The sequence below is a fragment of the Brienomyrus brachyistius genome, chromosome 3 (genome assembly GCF_023856365.1).
Source record: "Brienomyrus brachyistius isolate T26 chromosome 3, BBRACH_0.4, whole genome shotgun sequence".
NCBI lineage: Eukaryota > Metazoa > Chordata > Actinopteri > Osteoglossiformes > Mormyridae > Brienomyrus > Brienomyrus brachyistius.
In genome coordinates, this window is record NC_064535.1 from 2,879,996 (window position 1) to 2,898,546 (window position 18,551).

The window sequence follows — 18,551 nt, forward strand, 5'->3', positions numbered from 1 at the left end:
AGCAGTATGTTTGCTTATGTGAACAAAAGGCAGTATTTTGTGCGCATTCATGAATTTCTGCGCGAGTGTATTTGCATGTGGCTGTATGTACAGGCATGTCAACGTGATAATGTTTGTCCATGTACCACTGCTTGTGCTTTGTGTGACTTAAAGGAAAAGATAGCAGTACTTTCTAAAGCGTATTTTTAATGAATACGTCTTTTTTCTAGCTGTCATTGTGTCAAAAAAACGGGCCCCGTTCTCATCCTCTCCATCAGCTGGAACATTAACGCTCACTTTCTGCTTGAGGTAAAACATCCAGATTTGCATGCAAAATTAAGTTGGTCTCAAAATGCACTTTATTGCGAAAAGTCTAATGGAGCTTAAAATGCGTGTCGTTTAGTGTGGCAGAGCACAGAATCTCTAATGCTGGTTAAAGGTGACTGCTGCATTCTCAGTGTAACAAAACTCCATGTCTGGAGAATTTTTATTATATAAGCATTAAGATCCCCATGAAGGAGTAAGGCACATTTATGAAGATTCAAACTACAAAAGAGTTACAGGAATACATGATTATAATGATAATGGAAAGATGTGAACTGACAAAACATTCATTTGAATAAACCAGTTTTACAATGAGTGCAAACAGTGTAGCAGAGAATACAGCACAACTTCAAAAATAAGAGGCAACATTGCTTATCTGTAATATTTCAGATTCAACTAGAGAAAAGACTAAAAGATCCCAACCACAGTAATAATAGACGATTTTTGCAAAGACATTCAAACCCCTGTCCTCTGGAAAACTCAAGCACAAGCTGACATTGGGGCATTTTTTTTGGGAAAAAGTCTTCAAGATTAAGAGCACTTAACATTCCCAATGGTCCTACCCTATCAGAAATACACACCTTTCGCGGAGGAGGGGAGCCAGTAAAACAGCAAGGAAGTATTCAAATATGTTACTATTTACACCGTTACAGGCCTTTGGTTCACTCCAGCAAGCAGAGCGGCACCAATGCAGCTAAACAGCAGTAATTCCTGCTGGATCGTTACCTAGGCAGTGGATGCGAGGGAATTTCGGAAACATGAAATTGGTTTCCTGCGGGAAGCCGCCCAGTAGGCGCCCTGTGTCCCAGCTCCCTGTCACCACCTCTGCCGGACGGCGCGGAGGCCCCTAGGCGCTGCTGTAGATGTACTTGGTCTTGGATATGCCGGTGATCTCATCCTCATACTGGGGCAGACAGCAGAAGATCACACTGCAGCCAATCATGAGCAGCGTGGCGCCCCAGCCGAAGCCGTACGCCCACGTGTAGAAGTAGTGGCCCTCGTAGATCAGCTCGTTGAACTTGACCGGGTAGATGATGAGCGCGATGATCTGGAGAATCACTGCGCGGGGAGAGAGAGGAGGGAGATGCAACACCGTGCCGCTCTGAACATGAGCCACAGCGTCACGGCCATCGTGACCATGAGGACGCCGGAGAGCTACTGCTGGGGCCTCCATCGGACACGTCAGGACCAGGGCTACACGATAGCGCACTGCGATGTCATCAGCATAAGGACCCGCCGAATTTTTTTATTAAATTCGGTTTGGATGCGATTAGTACTAGAGCGGCGGCGAAGAAAGAGACAGCTCAGCAGTCATTAAAGGTGCGGATATCGTGGCGTGGCGGTACTTTGTGCAGTTTAAAGTTCGACATTTATTAAGCGCAAGGGTACGCTGAGTTTATACGGATTGCTAACTTTTGGGCGTCTTATTATTTTAACACATCTCGTTAATATTTTAGGCGTACTCCTAACCTAAATTATGGGCGTAAATAAACGTCCGTATCGTTCCGAAAACCCGGCACCTGGACAAATATTTACGCCCGTCATCTAAATGCGTGCTGATGATTACCCTATAATGGTGATATGCGATATCGTGCAGCCCGAGTCAAGGACCAAACCCGGCATGCAGGTTGAGGCTGGTTTTCAGAGGCGCTGGGGGACCGGCAGTGCGGCTGGCTGCCTGCCATCCCGAGCTACGGAGTCCCGTGAAGCTCCGTCTGCAGATCTCAAAGATGGCTTCTGAAAGGTATTTATTCTCTTATACCTTACTGGTTTACTCAGGATGCCTGAATAGTGGGATTTAAAGTGTGCTGCAGGTAAAACCTCCAGACATACTGGGAACTGCGGCATCATCACACTAAAGGAAGAGGAGCTGCGGCATTAAATCGTTTGAATCAAGCTGACAGGTGTGGACGTGTTTAAAGAAACGCAGCACGTTGCCACCTCATGGCGGGGTCTGGGTAGGCACGGACTGCGAGAGCTAATAGTGAGGTTTTCCGGATAGAGGTACGAGTACTAGGGTCAGCGTAGTCGAGCACAGCTCGGCACAATGCAGGGCTTAACGTCCCTATAAAAGGCTCATTATTTTAAGTTACAGGACAATGACATTTCATGCAGTTCATTCCATGCCTCACATAGCTACAGGTCACACTGCTACACTTTACATGATGGGACACAAATGCTTAGCATTAGCCGAGTTACTACTGAAGTAAAAATTAAGAGCAAAGATAGTCAATATTTGACATAAAAGATGTGTTACTATTCATTAATGATGAAAGAACATGAGCTCAGTATGTAACCATGACTTTGTAGTTAATTAATACATATTTAATAGCAAAATACTTCATTTTTTGTGCCCCCTCAGGTAATGATTAATCCTCTGCAGTGTCTGTTGAAGAAAGAGACCAGCAGGTGGCGAAACACCTCAGCATTTCCCTACAGCTGGCCAATCCCTGACTGCCGGGCCACGCCCCCCGGGGCAGACTCATGCCGGGAGTGGTCGAGGGCGAGGGCGAGGGCGTGTCCGGGAGGGAGTGTTGCCATAGCAATTCGGTTGTGTTCTCATAGAAGGGCTGTGCCCAAGCGCCTGTCTGTTACACGGTTCAAAGAGCAAAGTGCCTCAGGCTTTGGCTGGCTTGTTTTAAGTATTTAAAAACAGCCAAGCTGCTGCCTGCATTATATACCGTAAACAACAGAAAACAGTTTTTAGAAATCAGAATAATGCACGCTAAATATTTCTTGACCAATGTAACAGCTGAGGACATTGAGCACTACCTCAGGAATTACAAAGCAATTCCGATGACTTAAGGGCTACTTACTGGCTAGTGAAGCAGAAACCTTTGATCACTCTCAGCGTAATAATCGCGTACGCAGAGCGTCGGCCATGTTTCCGGGGATGATCTGCAGCGTGATGTGGGGAACTAACCTGCGATTATGAGGAGGGTTCCGATGACGGGAAGCAGGCTGATGTTGACACTGCAGCAGAGTGCAGGGCAGGAGATGACGCAAGCCACGATGAGGAAGAAGAGGCCCAGGATCATGAGTGCAGCTACGGCCTGGGCCCAGGCTGCGCAAGGAAACACACCGTTAAAAAAAAACATTAAAAAAACAATAATTCAATAGCCTGTGTGCTTTGTAACAATTCCACTGAAAAATCACAATGCGATTGAGACACTGAATCACGTCCTCCGGTATCAACACGCTTATGACACAATGACAAATCATTAATTCTGGGCTCCCATTCCAGGGTAGAATACCTTGGGTGGAGCATGTTCCCAGTGCTCTGGGTTTGCTTCAGTGGATGCCAGATGAAACTGTTGAAAATCTGTCTCAGTTTACAAGAACACCCTTAACAAACTATGTCGAGTGAGAGGGACCAACACCACCCACATGAGAATGAGGAAAAATATCCTATTAAAAAAAAAAAAACACACTTTCACTATAACGTCTCCCAACGGTGGATGAAAACCAAAAGTTGGCCAGTCCCTCTGGCCGTCCCTAAGCAGGACGGGCCAAACATGACAACTGCCTACAGCCCATCGCAAACGAATTTTTGGAAATGAACTTGGGGTGGCGCCAGGCTCACGGCCGATGCTGAGAGGCCAGTGGCAGTTTCTCATTATCACCGGTGTCACGTGGCAAAGACCTTCACTGTCGCTTACAGGCCACACCCTGGGTAATTAAGTGCGGAGTCACACACCCAGCCCATGAACACATAGACAGGCTGAAACTCGCCTGAGGGAGGGGACATATTGAACAAGCCGGCTCCTGTCTCCCTGCTTCAACCTGAGCGATCGTTCGCTGAAGGCCCAAAAAAAAGGCCGAGTCAAAGACTGCAGGGCGCCGTCTGCCAAACTGAACTGCGGCAGGTTCTGCCCAACTGCCTGACAACAGGAAACACAAAATGCCACCATCCTCAAGAGACTCGGGGCACCCTGAAAACACAGACGTTTTGGGGGAAACGGCACCGAGACATTCTACTTCCAATACGTCTGCTGAAACACCAAGCGGACACGCTCCAATGTTACGATAACTTACATCGACAAAACCGGTTCACACGCAACTTCAGACTCAGCTTTCAAACACCTGAGTGCTTTCTACTCGTTGGTCGGTGTAGCTGAGGCCTTCCTGCAGTTATATTTTTGTGCCTTTTGGTTCTAAACAAAACAAAGATGACGCGGACGGCATGTTGTTCAGCGACGCATCTCACGGTCTGGGTGCGGCTCGCCCACAGCCTGACACCTGAGTCAGACATTCTGCCTGGATGTGAAACATCCTTCATTTAGCTGGAGGGATGAGTAACGCTGCCCCTGCTGGCCGGCTGCCATGTTCACACTCCCATGGCGAGATCCTGAAGCCTGGCTTCTGCTCAGACTTTACAGGCGGCCGCTTGTGTTTCTTTCTGACGTGCGGTACACAGAAGTCCCAGACCAAAGGGGAGCCCTTATAGCGCAGGAAGCTTTCATGTTCTCCATTTACACAGAGCCTTCCCGTATCTCAGCTCCCGTAGGTATCGTGAGACGCCAATGTGCTCAATCTCCACTTGTTCCAGCGACTGACTTGCCCTGCTTTCTCCAGAGGCGTAGGTCGCTGTGGTTAAAAGTAAATGTCAGTAAGGAGTAAGTTTCTAGTGGACAGTGACTTGCGTAACTGCATGGTGGGGGTAGGAAAGGTGATTTGCGGGCGGACGCGGGGTCAGCCGACTGAGGTGTCTGAGGGCACTGGCTTGTGGGCTGAGCCACTCAAAGAGCAACCCTGGTGCCGGGAAGCATTCCGCTGCATGCAAGCTGCACAGGAGCGCATGTCACTTATTTACAGCTAAAGAATCACCTCCTGCATCAACGCAAAACGCAGTGCAGGGCTGTAAAACTGGGTCACTGGTAATGCAGATCCATTTAGCGATTTGATGCTTCCCAATTCTGTTTTAACCCCTAATATAATTCATAGGAAAAGCCTCTAATTAAAATCAGTACAGTGTCTCATACCTGTCAAATAAAAAAATAACATCGTAACAGGCATTAGAGTGTGAAAACTTTCAAAAGTTGAGCAGGAGCTCAGGACGGTCAGCTCCTCCAGTGAGAGATGCCATTCCGACACCAAGTCACATGACATACTGTGGGCCTCTCTGGGTGTGTCATGAAGGTGAGAAGGCCTGGCAGAAAGCAGGCGGGGGAGAGTGCACACCCCTGCGGGGCCATGAGGATCGCCTGGTGGCACAGAAGATTCCAGAGACTGACGCATCATTGAAAAACCCAGCCGACTGCTGGGCCCAACTCATTCCGCAGATGCAGTCTACCACACCTCCTCCCAGCTCTTTTTCCGAGGAAACGTATGGCGAGATAACACCTAAACTCAGCCGGCTGGCTGGAATAAGCGCCACATTGTTCTGGAGTGAAGCACCCAGAGCAGATGGACTTGGGGCAGATAAGACAGCTGCTGACCTTCACTGGATGTCGGGGGAGGGGGGGGATTCACGCCCATGTGTATCTTTCACAGACACGACTGGGGCTCTCCCCCCCCCCCCCCCGACACAGGTTATGTTTCAGCTCCATGAGAAGCGAAGCAGACCCGCATTCCTTCTTCCCAGAGGCGGTCAGTATGATCACTCCCTTCCCAGCTACACCAACCACTTTCAAGGGGCTAAATATAGGTGCCACCACATTCCCAACGCCATGGCGAATCTAGCCACACATTACGCCTTATTAAATACTCAGGAACTTTCTGGAACACCACCAATCATTTCTGGAGGCGGTTTTCAACTTGGTTATCATCTATGAATAAAATTTTGCTAATGTGTTACATTTGGAGCTTGATAGTCCCGAGGCAAAGGTCTTACATTCTCTCTGGTGCTAATTGCAGTTTCTCACGGTCAAAGGCTGTATCAAAATCAGCATCAGGAGATGAAATTCTATCAGTAACGTTATAAAGGTCTGCATGTGTCTTTTCTAATGTACTCTTTCTCGTACTTGAACAAATGGCAAATAAAGCTTGATTGCATTTCACTGCCTTTTTCGCTCCCAGAATGCAATCTGTTTTTCTTACATGGTCACTGGGTTCATTGAAGAATTTTAGCCAGAAAAGTTTCTGAAGTATCCAAGTTGCCCCAAAACACCCGAAGTCCTCAAACTAAGCTGGGTGTCTCAAACGGACTCAGAAATAAATCTGCTCTTCATATCAATGCTACAGACAGTAACCCGGTGACTAAATCTAGGATGCGATTAACAGTCTTACAGATTTACAGTCAAACCTGCTTTGGAGGGAAAGTGAGGACGGAATACAGTGTCACCTGCAAAAGAGAGAAACTAAAATTGCTAATTGTAGGAGAAGACATTTGAGCTGCCAGTACTCTCGCCACCTAGATATTACTGGCAAATATCACCGCCATCTACATGGAGCCCAAACACCACTGTAACCGCATCCATTCGCAGCCAACCAACATTTCACAACTTTTATAATGTACAGAGGTGAATTTTGTTAAGATGGTACGCCAGACAGAAACGTAACCCCTTGTACGTGGGGGTGGAGAGCTTTCGGGAAAATGGCCCACTCCTGCGCTGAAGGGAAATATCATGGAGAGTCCGGTGGGCTCCTTAAATATTCATGGGAATGAAATCGGCGCCGCTGAAGCTGCATGCTGCGTGAATACTGATGTCAGGGTGCATCAGTGTTAAAGTCACACGGACTATTGACGGCGCACTTAAGGCTCCCGAGCGGAGGAATGCGCCCCTAAAACCGGTTATTCGGCCTGCTCCACTGTAATTGTGAGAAATAATTGAGTGTGTTCCATAATGCAAACTAGGCCTATATTATGGATATGAAAGTACATTTTAGGCACTATACGGGAAAGATGTGCCAAAGCAATGAATTAACAGGCATATATATATAAGTTTAACTTGGGGTTAAAGTTTGTAATATGAGGAGCTGTTTAAAAGTTACTCATGTCAATCAAAGTAAGCAATATTCTCATATAAAAGTAAGCGGGATCCATCTACCTTTGGACCGTCATCACTAATTAGAAATTTCTAAAACTTGAATTAAATTAGATATTTTTTTGTTTATTCAAAGATACCTCTGGAGAAAACGCGGGCGTGACATGACAGCTTTATGTGCAGTAAACAGATAAACCTAAAATCCTATCATCGTCGATGCTCAGTTTCGGCAGCATTAATATGTTTCACGCCGCCAATAGCGACGTTTCAAGGGAGGTACTTCCCAGAAAATGGTTGCGGGAACGGGGCATGTTTCAGCACGTACATTTATCTACAATTCTGTCAGAAGAAAAATTTGGTCAAAAAAAACACTCAAAGTTTGGGGTAAATGTGAAAGCACCGTTTACTTTGAAACTCGGGGTAGCATTTTACAACATAAAGTTTTCCCTCGGGTATCAGCCCACGATAAACATGTTGACATGAATCCGGGACTCATTTGTCGAATTCCTCATTCACCCCCATAGTCTCGTGCTGATGTCCCCCAACTATACAACAAATTCTTTTGCGGCTACGGGAATAAGTTATTTTCCGTAGTAACACACCGACATTTGCCTGTTTCGTGACCATACTTCACATAGGCTGAGATACCTACAGTATCAGCCCCGTTACAGTGCCATACTTACGGTACTCCATGAGCGATTTGCAGTCCCAGTTATCATTGCGCCCCCGGCACTGATTCCACATGCTCGCGTAGTGGGTCTGCGCATTCTCGTCTTCCACCCACCCAGAAGTAGCGGCGATGGCGATAATGTCAAATAAAATGGCGAAAACCAGCAGCAGGGGCAAAATCCACCTGCACCTGGGATAGGCGATCCCGCAGCGGAACATACTGGGTACAGAGGAGGCTGACAGACCGGAGCGCACGAAGGAGCCTAAAGCTGCACGATCCGTTGAAAGGGCGACAGACTCTGGGCTGTTATACACAAGCGCCCCGCCCGAGCCTGCAATGCACGCAATAAAAGCAGAAACCTGTACGGAAACCTGTCGGGCTGGGCGCTGGGGGATGGGCCAAAGGTTGCAAACGACAAGCTCATAGCCCGTCCGCCACCGGCCCAGCGACGCCCCGATCCGGCTTCAGGTTTCGCACCCTTTCGCTGCCACTTCGCACATAGACCCCCATAGCTGCCCTTCCTTCTGCTGTGAAGGGGTATTAAGCAGATGCGCCCCCAACGGAGAAAAACACCGGTCCAGGAGTGACTGTGCGTACATTGGACCGGTTTAAGAATATTATCCAACTAAATGCAGTAATTATGTATATTAGTGAAAGACCGGGGCTCAGTAGTAAACCACGTTTTTCAGTAAAAGAATAACACAACTATTTTCCGTGCCATTGCTCATTTTCCCAATGATTTTGGTTAATTTGGTTATACCGATTCAAACGTAAGTGCAATAACTTCATGTACACTGGGACACCTTTAACTGATTCGTATTCCAGCGTGTATTCGAAATTAGTTAAATTATTTGTGAAATTGTTTGTTACCAGGATAAATACCATTAAATTTTATAGACAGGTCCACCTCGAGGACCTTATTTTTTAAAATATCTGCATCTCATGTTGATAAACTTGGGCATTATGTTTGCCAGTCATATTATCTACAGTGATGGCAAAAATGCTGCAAATAGTTTTGACCGACGTGTTAGATTTAACGCCCAGGGACTATGAAACTCTAAAATATTAGCACCTGGTCCATTGCACTGTACCGCTGGTGTTCATTATGCAGAGTTCAAATAGTATTTTTATTGAATAAATAGATGGCGATGCCATCGATCGATGACAAAACGAACACTGACTAAGAGATGCCATTAGCCTATATATAGTTAATATCGTTCTCTGTTACCTGACGTTAAATATTAGAAAATTCCACTAAATTCTCCAAAATGAGACAAAAGACGCAAGAGATGCGTTGCAAATACAAATGTGTAACGGTAGTTAAAGCAAATCGTTTAAAAACGTTTAGTAGACTTAGTAAGTAAAATGAAAACTACTCTGGTTGCAATATTAGGTAATTTCAACAACACGCCGTTAGCGCCCCCTACAGTCAATACTAGACCATTACACGTACATAAAAGCGTCACACGAATTAAATAAAATATTTAAAGCATCAATGAGCTCATCGTTTTGGTGAAGCAGCTTTGGAGAGACCATACTTTATGTTTGGTATCTTTAGGGGGAGGGAAAGGGTGAAGTAAACGATTGCACAGAGTCTCCAATACATCCTATAATTCTGACACCAGCACTGCCATGTTAGAGAACGGGGCGTAAATACGACGTACCACACATTCAACACAATTTGTGATTTTAGGCAGATGTCCAGAGGAAATTCCAAGTGAAACAGGTATCTCAGACTTTCTCTACGACAAAAGAACTGCACAAAAGTTTCGGCACGAAAATTAGTCAAATGAAGCATTTGAAACAAAAATTGTGTTGGGATTTGCAATTATTGGTAAAACTGGGGTACTGATAAAATATTGTACAAGCAGGTAAACGGTCAACACGACCCGTGGAAAGCAAAAACATGCAATGGTAACGTGTCGGTGGGCACCATTTAAAATGTCGGTTCTGCTAAGTAACAACCAGCCGACAATGTATTAATATAAGTAGCAATAAGATTAAAAAGCGCCCTGTATCTGTACAACTAAAGGTACAATTTTACCTACGCAATGACGTACAGTAAACCTGTGACGAGATTTCGACAGCGAGAATCGCGTTTGCTTTTTACGTTATACGCTTATCCAGAATGCGATCTGGGATCAGTTTCACGTTTCTCGCCCCACGTTAATCTTCAATGGATGTGATGGTGGTCAGCTGATCCCAGATCTGGATTTTTCAAATACAGAATACAGAGAAGAAAATGGTTAATGAAACGTGAGAAATCAGGTTATCATATGGCATGATAGTTATATACCGAGAACAAGAAATCAGTATACAGCTCGGTGTATAGAAAGTATACAGTACTATGTATACTATATGTATGTATGTGTGTGTACACACACATATGTATCTTAACCATTTCCCTAATATGCTCTCCTCTCAATGTTGCCTTGCTTGTTGATAGCCTCTTATAATGTTGGAGGTATAACTGAATACTGCGGGTGGAATTCACGGGAATCAAGCTGTCAGTAAGCGGCGCCTTTGTATGACAATTTCCCTTCAGGCGTCCCTTATAAAAGGCGGATATAAACAGCTCCATCAGTAAGCCGTGCATACAAATGGGTGCGCAACATGACAGCAGCTGCAGTCCGAGCGGCATCCCGGAGCGCTACGGTCCGGATTCTAAGCCATTTAATCCATCCGTTCCAGCGAAAAGCCAAAGTCCAGAGCCGCAGTTTGCAGGTTTCAAATTTCCCAGGCTGAATTAGGGAAATGGCCCGTCCTGATATGCAGTTACCCCAGCCACATACATGCGATTCAGCATCCAGCACACGAGATTTCACCCAAGCAGTCCGACACCCCGTTTGGGAAACTGGATCCGTCGCTCCGGCAAACCTGGACCATTTTTGCACCGACTAAATGGGTATTTCCTACTGAACTGACGTGTGATCTTACATCACTGGCTTTGGGATGAATCATCGCTAGAAACAAGGATGCTGCTGGAATAGAAGCGTAATCGCAGTTGGTTCAAATCAGGCTTCGTATATTAATTTTCACCATGGAAGAAATACTCCGAAAGCTTCAAAAAGATGCGTCCGGGAATAAGCACAAAGCGATAAGAGATGCCTGCACTTTAGCTTGTGGTAGGTACTTCGTGCGACACCCGACAACATTAAAGCAATACGGACGCTGTCGTACCAGCAGAATGAATGATTAAATCGTTTACATTAACAGCGAAGATCGTCTAAGGGAATATACTGACTCGGCCTAATATTTGGTCAAGAAGGAGACCCTGCGAGTTGGGTCGACAATCGGGCACTTTACTTTTTAACCATGATGATATTTGACGAGAAATGCACGCCTTCAAGCAGATGTGTCTATACAGCACCGAAATGCCTCATCTGAAATGTATTGATCGTGTTGACAATTGTGAAATTTAATACTCGTGATGTAAAAATATATTTAATGTCATTCGGAAGTGTAAAAAAACTGAAGTATGCCATCTATCAGCTGTCTTAAACGTATGTTAATAGTACAGATCTGCACTATTTTGTGAAAAAAGTTGCTGTGAACTGCAGTTGAACCATGTCATTAATATATTGACAAACCACTGTGCTCACTACGCATTTGAAGGACTAATAGAAATGTAGGATTGCTTAGATAATGCAGGTAAATCCCATGTCAGGCTTGTGTTAGTAATCTTATAATAACTGTAATATATAATATATCTAATTTCTCCGCAGTAATATATCGTGGTTAGAAGTAATATCAGATTTAAGTTTAACACTGGAATCAAGGCGAGTCAGCTGTTACATCAAATGAATGAAACAGAAAATAACTTTTCTTATAAATGATGCTTAATATTTATTTTAAGCATAAACACTGTAGATCTCATTATCATAGCCTTATCAAGATTTAGTTGGCTTGTAGATTTTAACGTATTAAAATTCCACGAATGGTCTTGTAAGTACGAAGAACATTAATAGTGTGATCTTTTGTCCATATGATCATACATCTACCCTGTATCCTGTATATTTAAGGCTGGCTGTTGCACTCATATTGACACAATGTGTTGACATTGCTGTCAGTGACTGCAGCCCGAGGTGCTGAGGTGAGGTTAGCATGAGGGCTGCCCCTCCATGCGCTCGCTGGGGCTGTGACCACGCTCTGTCAGGCTGGCCGAGCCTCGCCTGGGCCTGCTAAGTGCCGTCAGAGAGCCTCCTGTTTATTTACAGCTGCGTAGGATCTTCTGCACGAGCAGCATGCACTGCACACTGCTGGGTGTCTGTTCCAGTGTGATGGGCGCTCGCATCCTATTCACTGCAACCAGAAATGCAAGAAGTAACAGGACAGTTTTTGCACTGTTTGTAACAATAAGGCATCCCCTTGCTTCTGAAAACAATTGATGTGTTGTTCTGTTGCCTGAATTTGAGTAGCCTGTCAATCCTATGATGGATGTAATTCTTACCGAGCATGTAAAAGTCAAGTAGATTTGTGCAGGGATAAATTAACTTTTTTTTTTTTTTCTACCAAGTAAACATATAAGGAAAACAACATAGGAGTATTACTATGTCCGGAATGAAAGAAGAGCGAAATTTCAAACTATGGAAAAAGAACCAGGACTCATTCTCTGTGAGCTGTTCACTCACTTTGGATCGCATCATGTGTTCTGGAGCTGAAGGACATTAGGCAGATCATTCATATTCTTTCTGAAGTTGCGCTGAAGTGAACGCTTTGATCTGCCTGCATAGACCCTGTAACCTTTAGAAATGCTGTCCTGTGAAACACAGGGCAGTTTTTGAGAACAGATTCTGGATCAGTGCTCAGCGGCTTGGTGTCTTGCTGGGATCTCTGTTCATTGGTCCTCACTCACTGATTAATGCCGCACCATGCAGGATGTCAGCACAGTGTAACTGGGCCTTGCTGCTGGGCCACCTGTCTCTTCTCTTTTTTTTGGGGGGGTGGGGGTGGCATTATAGAATGACACGACAGCGCGGCCCTCGTGCACAGCTTGCATCCTAGATGACTGCAAGCGAACAGGCTGTCAGAGCAACAGATACAAAATGGGTTTGGTGCCACGGGGAACGATGGATGGATATGGAGCGAGAGCGTAGCATAGGGACACCTGCTTCGGAGATGCCGCTTCGTTTGGACTCATGCCCGTTGCTGTCGGATTCTTCTTTTTTCATTTAAAGAAAATGTGTCCTTCGGTTCTCAGGCACAGTTTGTAAAACGCTACTTTTTGCCCAATAACTAAAACGAGATGCACGTAAAGGTATCGTGAAGTTGTATGTATTTCGTGTTTCTTATACTGTAGAAGTATTGGAAACAGGGTCATTGGGTACAGTTATGGCTTGAAAATGCTGCGTCTGACTTGTCCTGACTCACCCTTTGTCTAAATTCTGACCTGATCTTATCCTCTCATTTTGTTCATAATGCAACAGAATCCCTTGATGCTCAGAATGGATCTGTCAAAATTCTGCCGTCTCAGCTCAGGTAAGGAAACAGACACTTTGCTTGTTTGGTCTGTTGGAGTGACGGAGCATGTGTCGGGATGTGAGCGTTTCCTCTGCTCTGCTGTGTGTCAGAGTCGTCCGTATCCGACCTTCAGCTGACATTCCTGCATCCTGCAAATATTTAGATATAATCCGGGTCGGCTTCAGTACTCTGTTCACGTCGAAGCAGATCAGCTTCAAACATCAGCGCTCTTTCTGTCGGGGCCTCCGCCTCCTCCTGCCTTTGGAAATGTAGAAATGCTGCCACATTCTGCACCCAGATGGACAAGTTCGGTTAGGAGATCATCTCTTTTAAACTCAGTTTGCCCCTTTATATCGGCCTTAATTTGAGTGACGTCCAGGTAAAGTACAGTAGGATTCACTGGGATACTGTCATACATTTAACTGTACAAGTTTAAACTAAAACGTATCGATTTTATTATTGATAATACCTATCGAGCAAAATACAAGATTTGCAGTCTTTTTTTCCATTAGGACTGGTACTACTGTTAGGACAGCCCTCTCCCAGACACATTGTGTGGGTTCAGTAGTGGTACCCGTGTTGAGCGGGATTGCTGAGCAGGCTGAGCACGCCCTGGCCGCCCTCCTGCCCACCCATATGACGCCCCCCCCCCCCCCTCAGGCTTATCTGCCCACACACTCTGCAGTCTGGTCCGCTGGTATATGGACATGCAGTGATATAAAGGGCAAGCTGTCACAGTGGACACATTGTTCCACTTCAGACTGTGTTGTGTTATAAAAACTGGCCTAAGGGAATTTCCCATGATGTTTCCAATGTATTCTGTTAATTTCTGACTGTATATTGTGTTCATATTTTTGCTAGTTAGAACATCTGACGTGTGGGACATGTTCATTAATAGTAATCAATAGAGGGGATGTTCTGTTTGGGTTGACGGGTGCTGTTACATGGTGGTTTGTTCTTCAAACTGAGGGGGCGCTAGTAGGTTCTGCCATGATGAATAAACGGCTGATTGTTTTGCACTTCGATTTGCATGCAAGGCTTGTTCCTGTCCAGTCATTCCTCGATCTGGGGATTAGTCAGTGTTGATGGCTAATTCTACCTACAGGGAGCCCAGGTAGAGCATGAAAGATCAGCTACTGCCTTTTCATTACAGAGGTCCTGCTTGGCTCATGTGTGGCCTACCTTGGGCTCACCGTCGGCGACAGCGATCTGCCGTCATGGTCACGACCTGCAGCTTCCTGCGGACGTTTCCTTAGTGCTTTTTTGGCGTTGATGCCTCTGTTGTCAGTTTACCCGTTCAGCGTACAAAGACGTTGAGTCCCAAAGGCTGCAGGCTGTCACCATACCTACCCAGCTGTAGAAACAAGCATGGAGACTCACAACGATGGTAAACAAAACCGAGTGACAGAGAAGAGGGTGGTCATGGCTGACAGGCAAATGAAGGGCAAAGGTAGTTGCTTGAGTACGAGTATTTTGTGGTTTCCTCCGAGAAAGAAAGTACCTCACTGGTAAAAGATTTCTTGCTCAGCAAGGTTTGTGAAAGACTTACGAAACGCTCCTCCTTTAGTCAACAGAACAGACTCCTTTCTACACTGGAGAATGCCAGGCCATTGCTGTTTTATGGAGAATTAATGGTGTATTTCCTCCTGGGAAATACACGTAACATTTGTTTTAGTAGTTGTACTTAAAATCTTGTTATGTTCCTCTGTGTTGCTATCAAACATTTTCATTGGGCTCAGTTAAAAGAAGGACAAATGAACTTCCTGTTGCCTTGGGAATATAAGATCCTTGCATAACGTTCGGTTGTTTATATCCAACATGACCGCTGTCGTTTGCTTTTATGTTTCTGTATAATCAAACCGGCTGAATGGTTAGATCCGGCACTTTTTACGTCCTGCTTTTCCACAGGGAGAGATGCCTGCTCCCTCTCCGACTCGCCCTGGAGTCCAAGAACACCAAGTTGGCGCAGACGGCCCTCGCTGGGATGCAGGTGCTGCCTCCGTCTTGGGGAAAAAGCCACCAGTGACCATAGCGATGCCTTACTTCTCCTTGTCCACTGTCGGTTTCTGCATGATTAACAGTTACCAGTTAGCCCAGTGACTTTGACAGGCTTGACACACTTGTGGGCACCAACGCTGCTTATTTTCGCTGGTCCACACGTCGTCCTCTTGCTTTGGCTCGGTCTTTGACGTGCTGCCTGTCTCTAGCGTTTTGTGTTTTCTCCGTCTTGATGGTGCAGAAGATACTCTGTGAAGATCGCTTTATCGCAGTTGATCCCGAGGCGCCGGAGAAGCAGCTGCTGAGCCAGATTCTGGAGGCCGTGCGGGTGACACCGATGCTCCACGAAGACCTGCAGGTGGAGGTGATGAAGGTGAGAGTCCGGAAGACGTTCCATCGCTGTTCTGTACGGCACTGCTTCCCAACCCGGTCCTCGGCAACCCACGGACAGCCCACGGTTTTGCTCCCTCCCAGCTCCCTGTAAGACGCTCTATATTTTTGCTCCCATCCTTGGTGTTTGGGCTGCGTTCTGTTCTTGGAAATCAGTTTGAAGTAATTATCCCGGCATATGTGTTAAAATGAAGTACGACACGCCAAACAAACGGACTCCTAGTGCTACGGACAGTGTAATATCTGTAAGGAAATGCTCACAACTGTCCTACCTGTGGATTTAACAGCATCAGTCTTTTTTATGGTTTGTAAATGACTGGATGCTTCCGTGTGATTATTCAGTAGTGGGGAGCACAGGCCTTTTCTGCCCAGTGAGAGTGTGTATCAGTGCAGGCATTTCGACGCCTCCGCCTGCCTGGTGGAGGCTCTGCACTGCGCGGATGCTGTGTACAGATCAGCTCCAGGCACTCTGCCAGAGACGGCCTGGTCCTGCCGCCTCGCTGAGCTACAAATCAGGCCGCAGCTGTGGCGCACACTGTCAGCACGCGCCGCTTTTCCCCAGATTGCTGGGCACAGAGCCAGCTGGCCACGCCCCCCTTCAGGACGGCTGCTGGGTGGGGCACCAGCTACCTGTGTCCGCCTCGGCATCGAGGCCGATGTTTCGGTTATGGCATCAAACACGGGAAAGAACGTAACTGTACCTCTGTTATAACACATTTGCTACAACTAATGGGATTATCTGCGTTGGGTTGCGCCCCCTGCTGGGCTCTTCCCTGCCTTCCGCCCATAGCCTCCAGGATGGGCTCCAGACCCCCCGCCACCCTGAATAGGGCAGACGGTTACAGACAGTGGATGGATGGATGGATGGATGATTGGATTATCCAATATGGTCTACAGTTAGCATTGATCTAGGAACATTCCCAAGAACCAAAGGCAGAATTTCTTCTGGGCTGCCCTCTGGTCCCTCCACAAAGACACATTTAGAACAAAATTCACATATTTTAGATACGGAAAAGATTCCCGAAAACATCAGGAGGTCGTGCGGATTAAGGTCGCAGTTGGGGTCAGATTTGAATCCCGCAGGAGGTAACGTGAATAGCAAAGCCAAAGAGAAGCCGTGTCAGCATGATGTAGGAGGCGATGGCAGGACGAGTGCGGCCGTGTGCAATATGCTGAGCCCCATTCCTTGTCCCTGTAGGTCCTGCTCTGCATCACCTACTCGTCCACCTTCGAGATCAATGGAGACGCCATCCTGAGGATTGCAGAGGTAGGTTGTGCCTTCCCGAGCTCATTTTTAGGAATTATCGCTCAGAGGTGACTTGTTTTCCTCCGTGAGTACCTGTGTCCATGAAATCCTGGTTGCTGATTAACTCATAAAATCGTTTTACTGGCTTAATGGACTTGGCCCCATGGGAATACCCCATTACTGAAAAAATGAGCCACACATCATGTTGGATAGTGCAGACCTGTCATTGTCTCGTAAATAACACGGGTTTTAATGCTTCCAGGCATAAATTTGTAAAGCGAGATTGCTTTATGGGATTCAGTATTCATTCTGTGTACTTCTTGTGCTCTGTGGAAATAAGAGACAAAACGGTCGTAACAATTAACTGGTCAGTTATGCCATTATATCAGAATAAGTAATGACTTCTGATTTTAAGTAGTATTTCTGTGCGATGATGATGTCAACAGTTTTTGGTGGTATGTTAAATGCTGACGTTACTAATGTTTGTATGTATATGTGGATTGACGTGTCCTGAAATGCGCTTCCTCTGGGTGAAAACCGACAGACTCGCAGCGGTCTGCTGCCCAGCCCCTCAGCTTCGGCTTGTCGAGGGCCCCCGCTTTCCATCCTCCCGTCTCCCTGGCCCCCGTATCCATGGAAACCCCTCAATCGCAGCTGCCGACAGCATGTCAGGATGAATCCATTCCCCACGTCAAAGACGGGCGGACGAGCCGCGTAATGTGGCGGAGTGGAAAATCACTACATGACCGTCATCTGTCTGATCCGGGGCAGAGCGTGACTGCAGACGCCCGCCGTCCTGGGAAGACGCGTGTCGATTAGCCGCGATGCTAACGGGCGCTCGGCCGTGGCGGGTCTGAATGCTGGGTGCTGTCACGGGCTGTGAGTGCTTTACTCACTCCAGACTCTCTGACTCAGCGTTGGCGTCGATGCCCCCGACTGCGCTGCACTACGCAGTGCTGTTGTTCTGTTGAATGGAAGAAAATAAATGCTGTTTATGGAATCAGTTTGCATTTCTACAGATAAAAAGTAATGGATGAGGCCAGCAAAGCAGGCCTGCTCAGCAGAACAGCTGCAGGCTGCCACAGTAAAGGAACATAATGAAACCGATAAGAACAGCAAGAAAATGGACACATGAATCACCCTACAACAAAAATACTAAAATAACAATTTAGTATCCATGAATTAGTAATCCCGTCCTGGGCTGTTCCCTGCCTTCCGCCTGCAGTCTCCGGGATAGGACAATCCACCCCCGCCACCCAGAAGGGGACAAGCGGTTATAGAAAATGGATGGATTGATAAATTAGTAATGTATTACCATTCTTGTTAACTGCTTTGGGAGAACTGTGTTGTGAAAGGGGTTATATAAATTCAGAATTAGCTGAATATGTATTACACACACGCACATGCACACGCGTGCTTGGGATTTGCCCAGCAGAGTGACTTTGGCCCTTGAGCCGGGCCCCTGAGCGAGGCCCCTGAGCCGCCCTGCTTTGTCAAAAATGCACATCGTTTTGGAATAAAAAGGGTCTGATAAAATGAATGAATAAGAAAGTAATAT

The 18,551-nt window shown here is 46.3% G+C and overlaps 2 protein-coding genes across 4 annotated transcripts in view; one reads left to right on the forward strand and one right to left on the reverse strand.

The window, feature by feature from the left end:
- Nucleotides 1-430: 430 nt before the first annotated feature.
- LOC125738225 (p53 apoptosis effector related to pmp22) lies at nt 431-8,245 on the reverse strand. The gene is made up of 3 exons (XM_049006972.1): nt 7,913-8,245; nt 3,227-3,367; nt 431-1,362 (listed from the first exon to the last, which is right to left on the reverse strand). Exons 1-3 carry the CDS (start codon nt 8,115-8,117, stop codon nt 1,151-1,153), a joined length of 558 nt encoding a protein of 185 aa, XP_048862929.1. The 5' UTR covers nt 8,118-8,245; the 3' UTR covers nt 431-1,150.
- A 2,272-nt stretch (nt 8,246-10,517) lies between these two features.
- Nucleotides 10,518-18,551, forward strand: part of arfgef3 (ARFGEF family member 3) — a 30,775-nt gene continuing 22,741 nt past the window's right edge. For all 3 annotated transcript variants that reach the window (XM_049006969.1, XM_049006971.1, XM_049006970.1), the window contains exons 1-5: nt 10,518-11,024; nt 13,326-13,377; nt 15,268-15,349; nt 15,599-15,730; nt 16,946-17,014. In XM_049006969.1, coding sequence (XP_048862926.1) covers nt 10,940-11,024; nt 13,326-13,377; nt 15,268-15,349; nt 15,599-15,730; nt 16,946-17,014 — 420 coding nt within the window. In that variant the 5' untranslated portion in view covers nt 10,518-10,939. The remainder of the gene's footprint in view (nt 11,025-13,325; nt 13,378-15,267; nt 15,350-15,598; nt 15,731-16,945; nt 17,015-18,551) is intronic.

Bases quoted from the DNA above. Each gene is read 5' to 3' on its own strand.
- LOC125738225 (XM_049006972.1), bottom strand. From the start codon at position 8,117: ATGTTCCGCTGCGGGATCGCCTATCCCAGGTGCAGGTGGATTTTGCCC. The intron at 3,368-7,912 runs GTAAGTATGGCA...TTCCTTGCGCAG, and splicing joins CAAATCGCTCATGGAGTACC to CCTGGGCCCAGGCCGTAGCT. The intron at 1,363-3,226 runs GTTAGTTCCCCA...CTCCCCGCGCAG, and splicing joins AACCCTCCTCATAATCGCAG to TGATTCTCCAGATCATCGCG.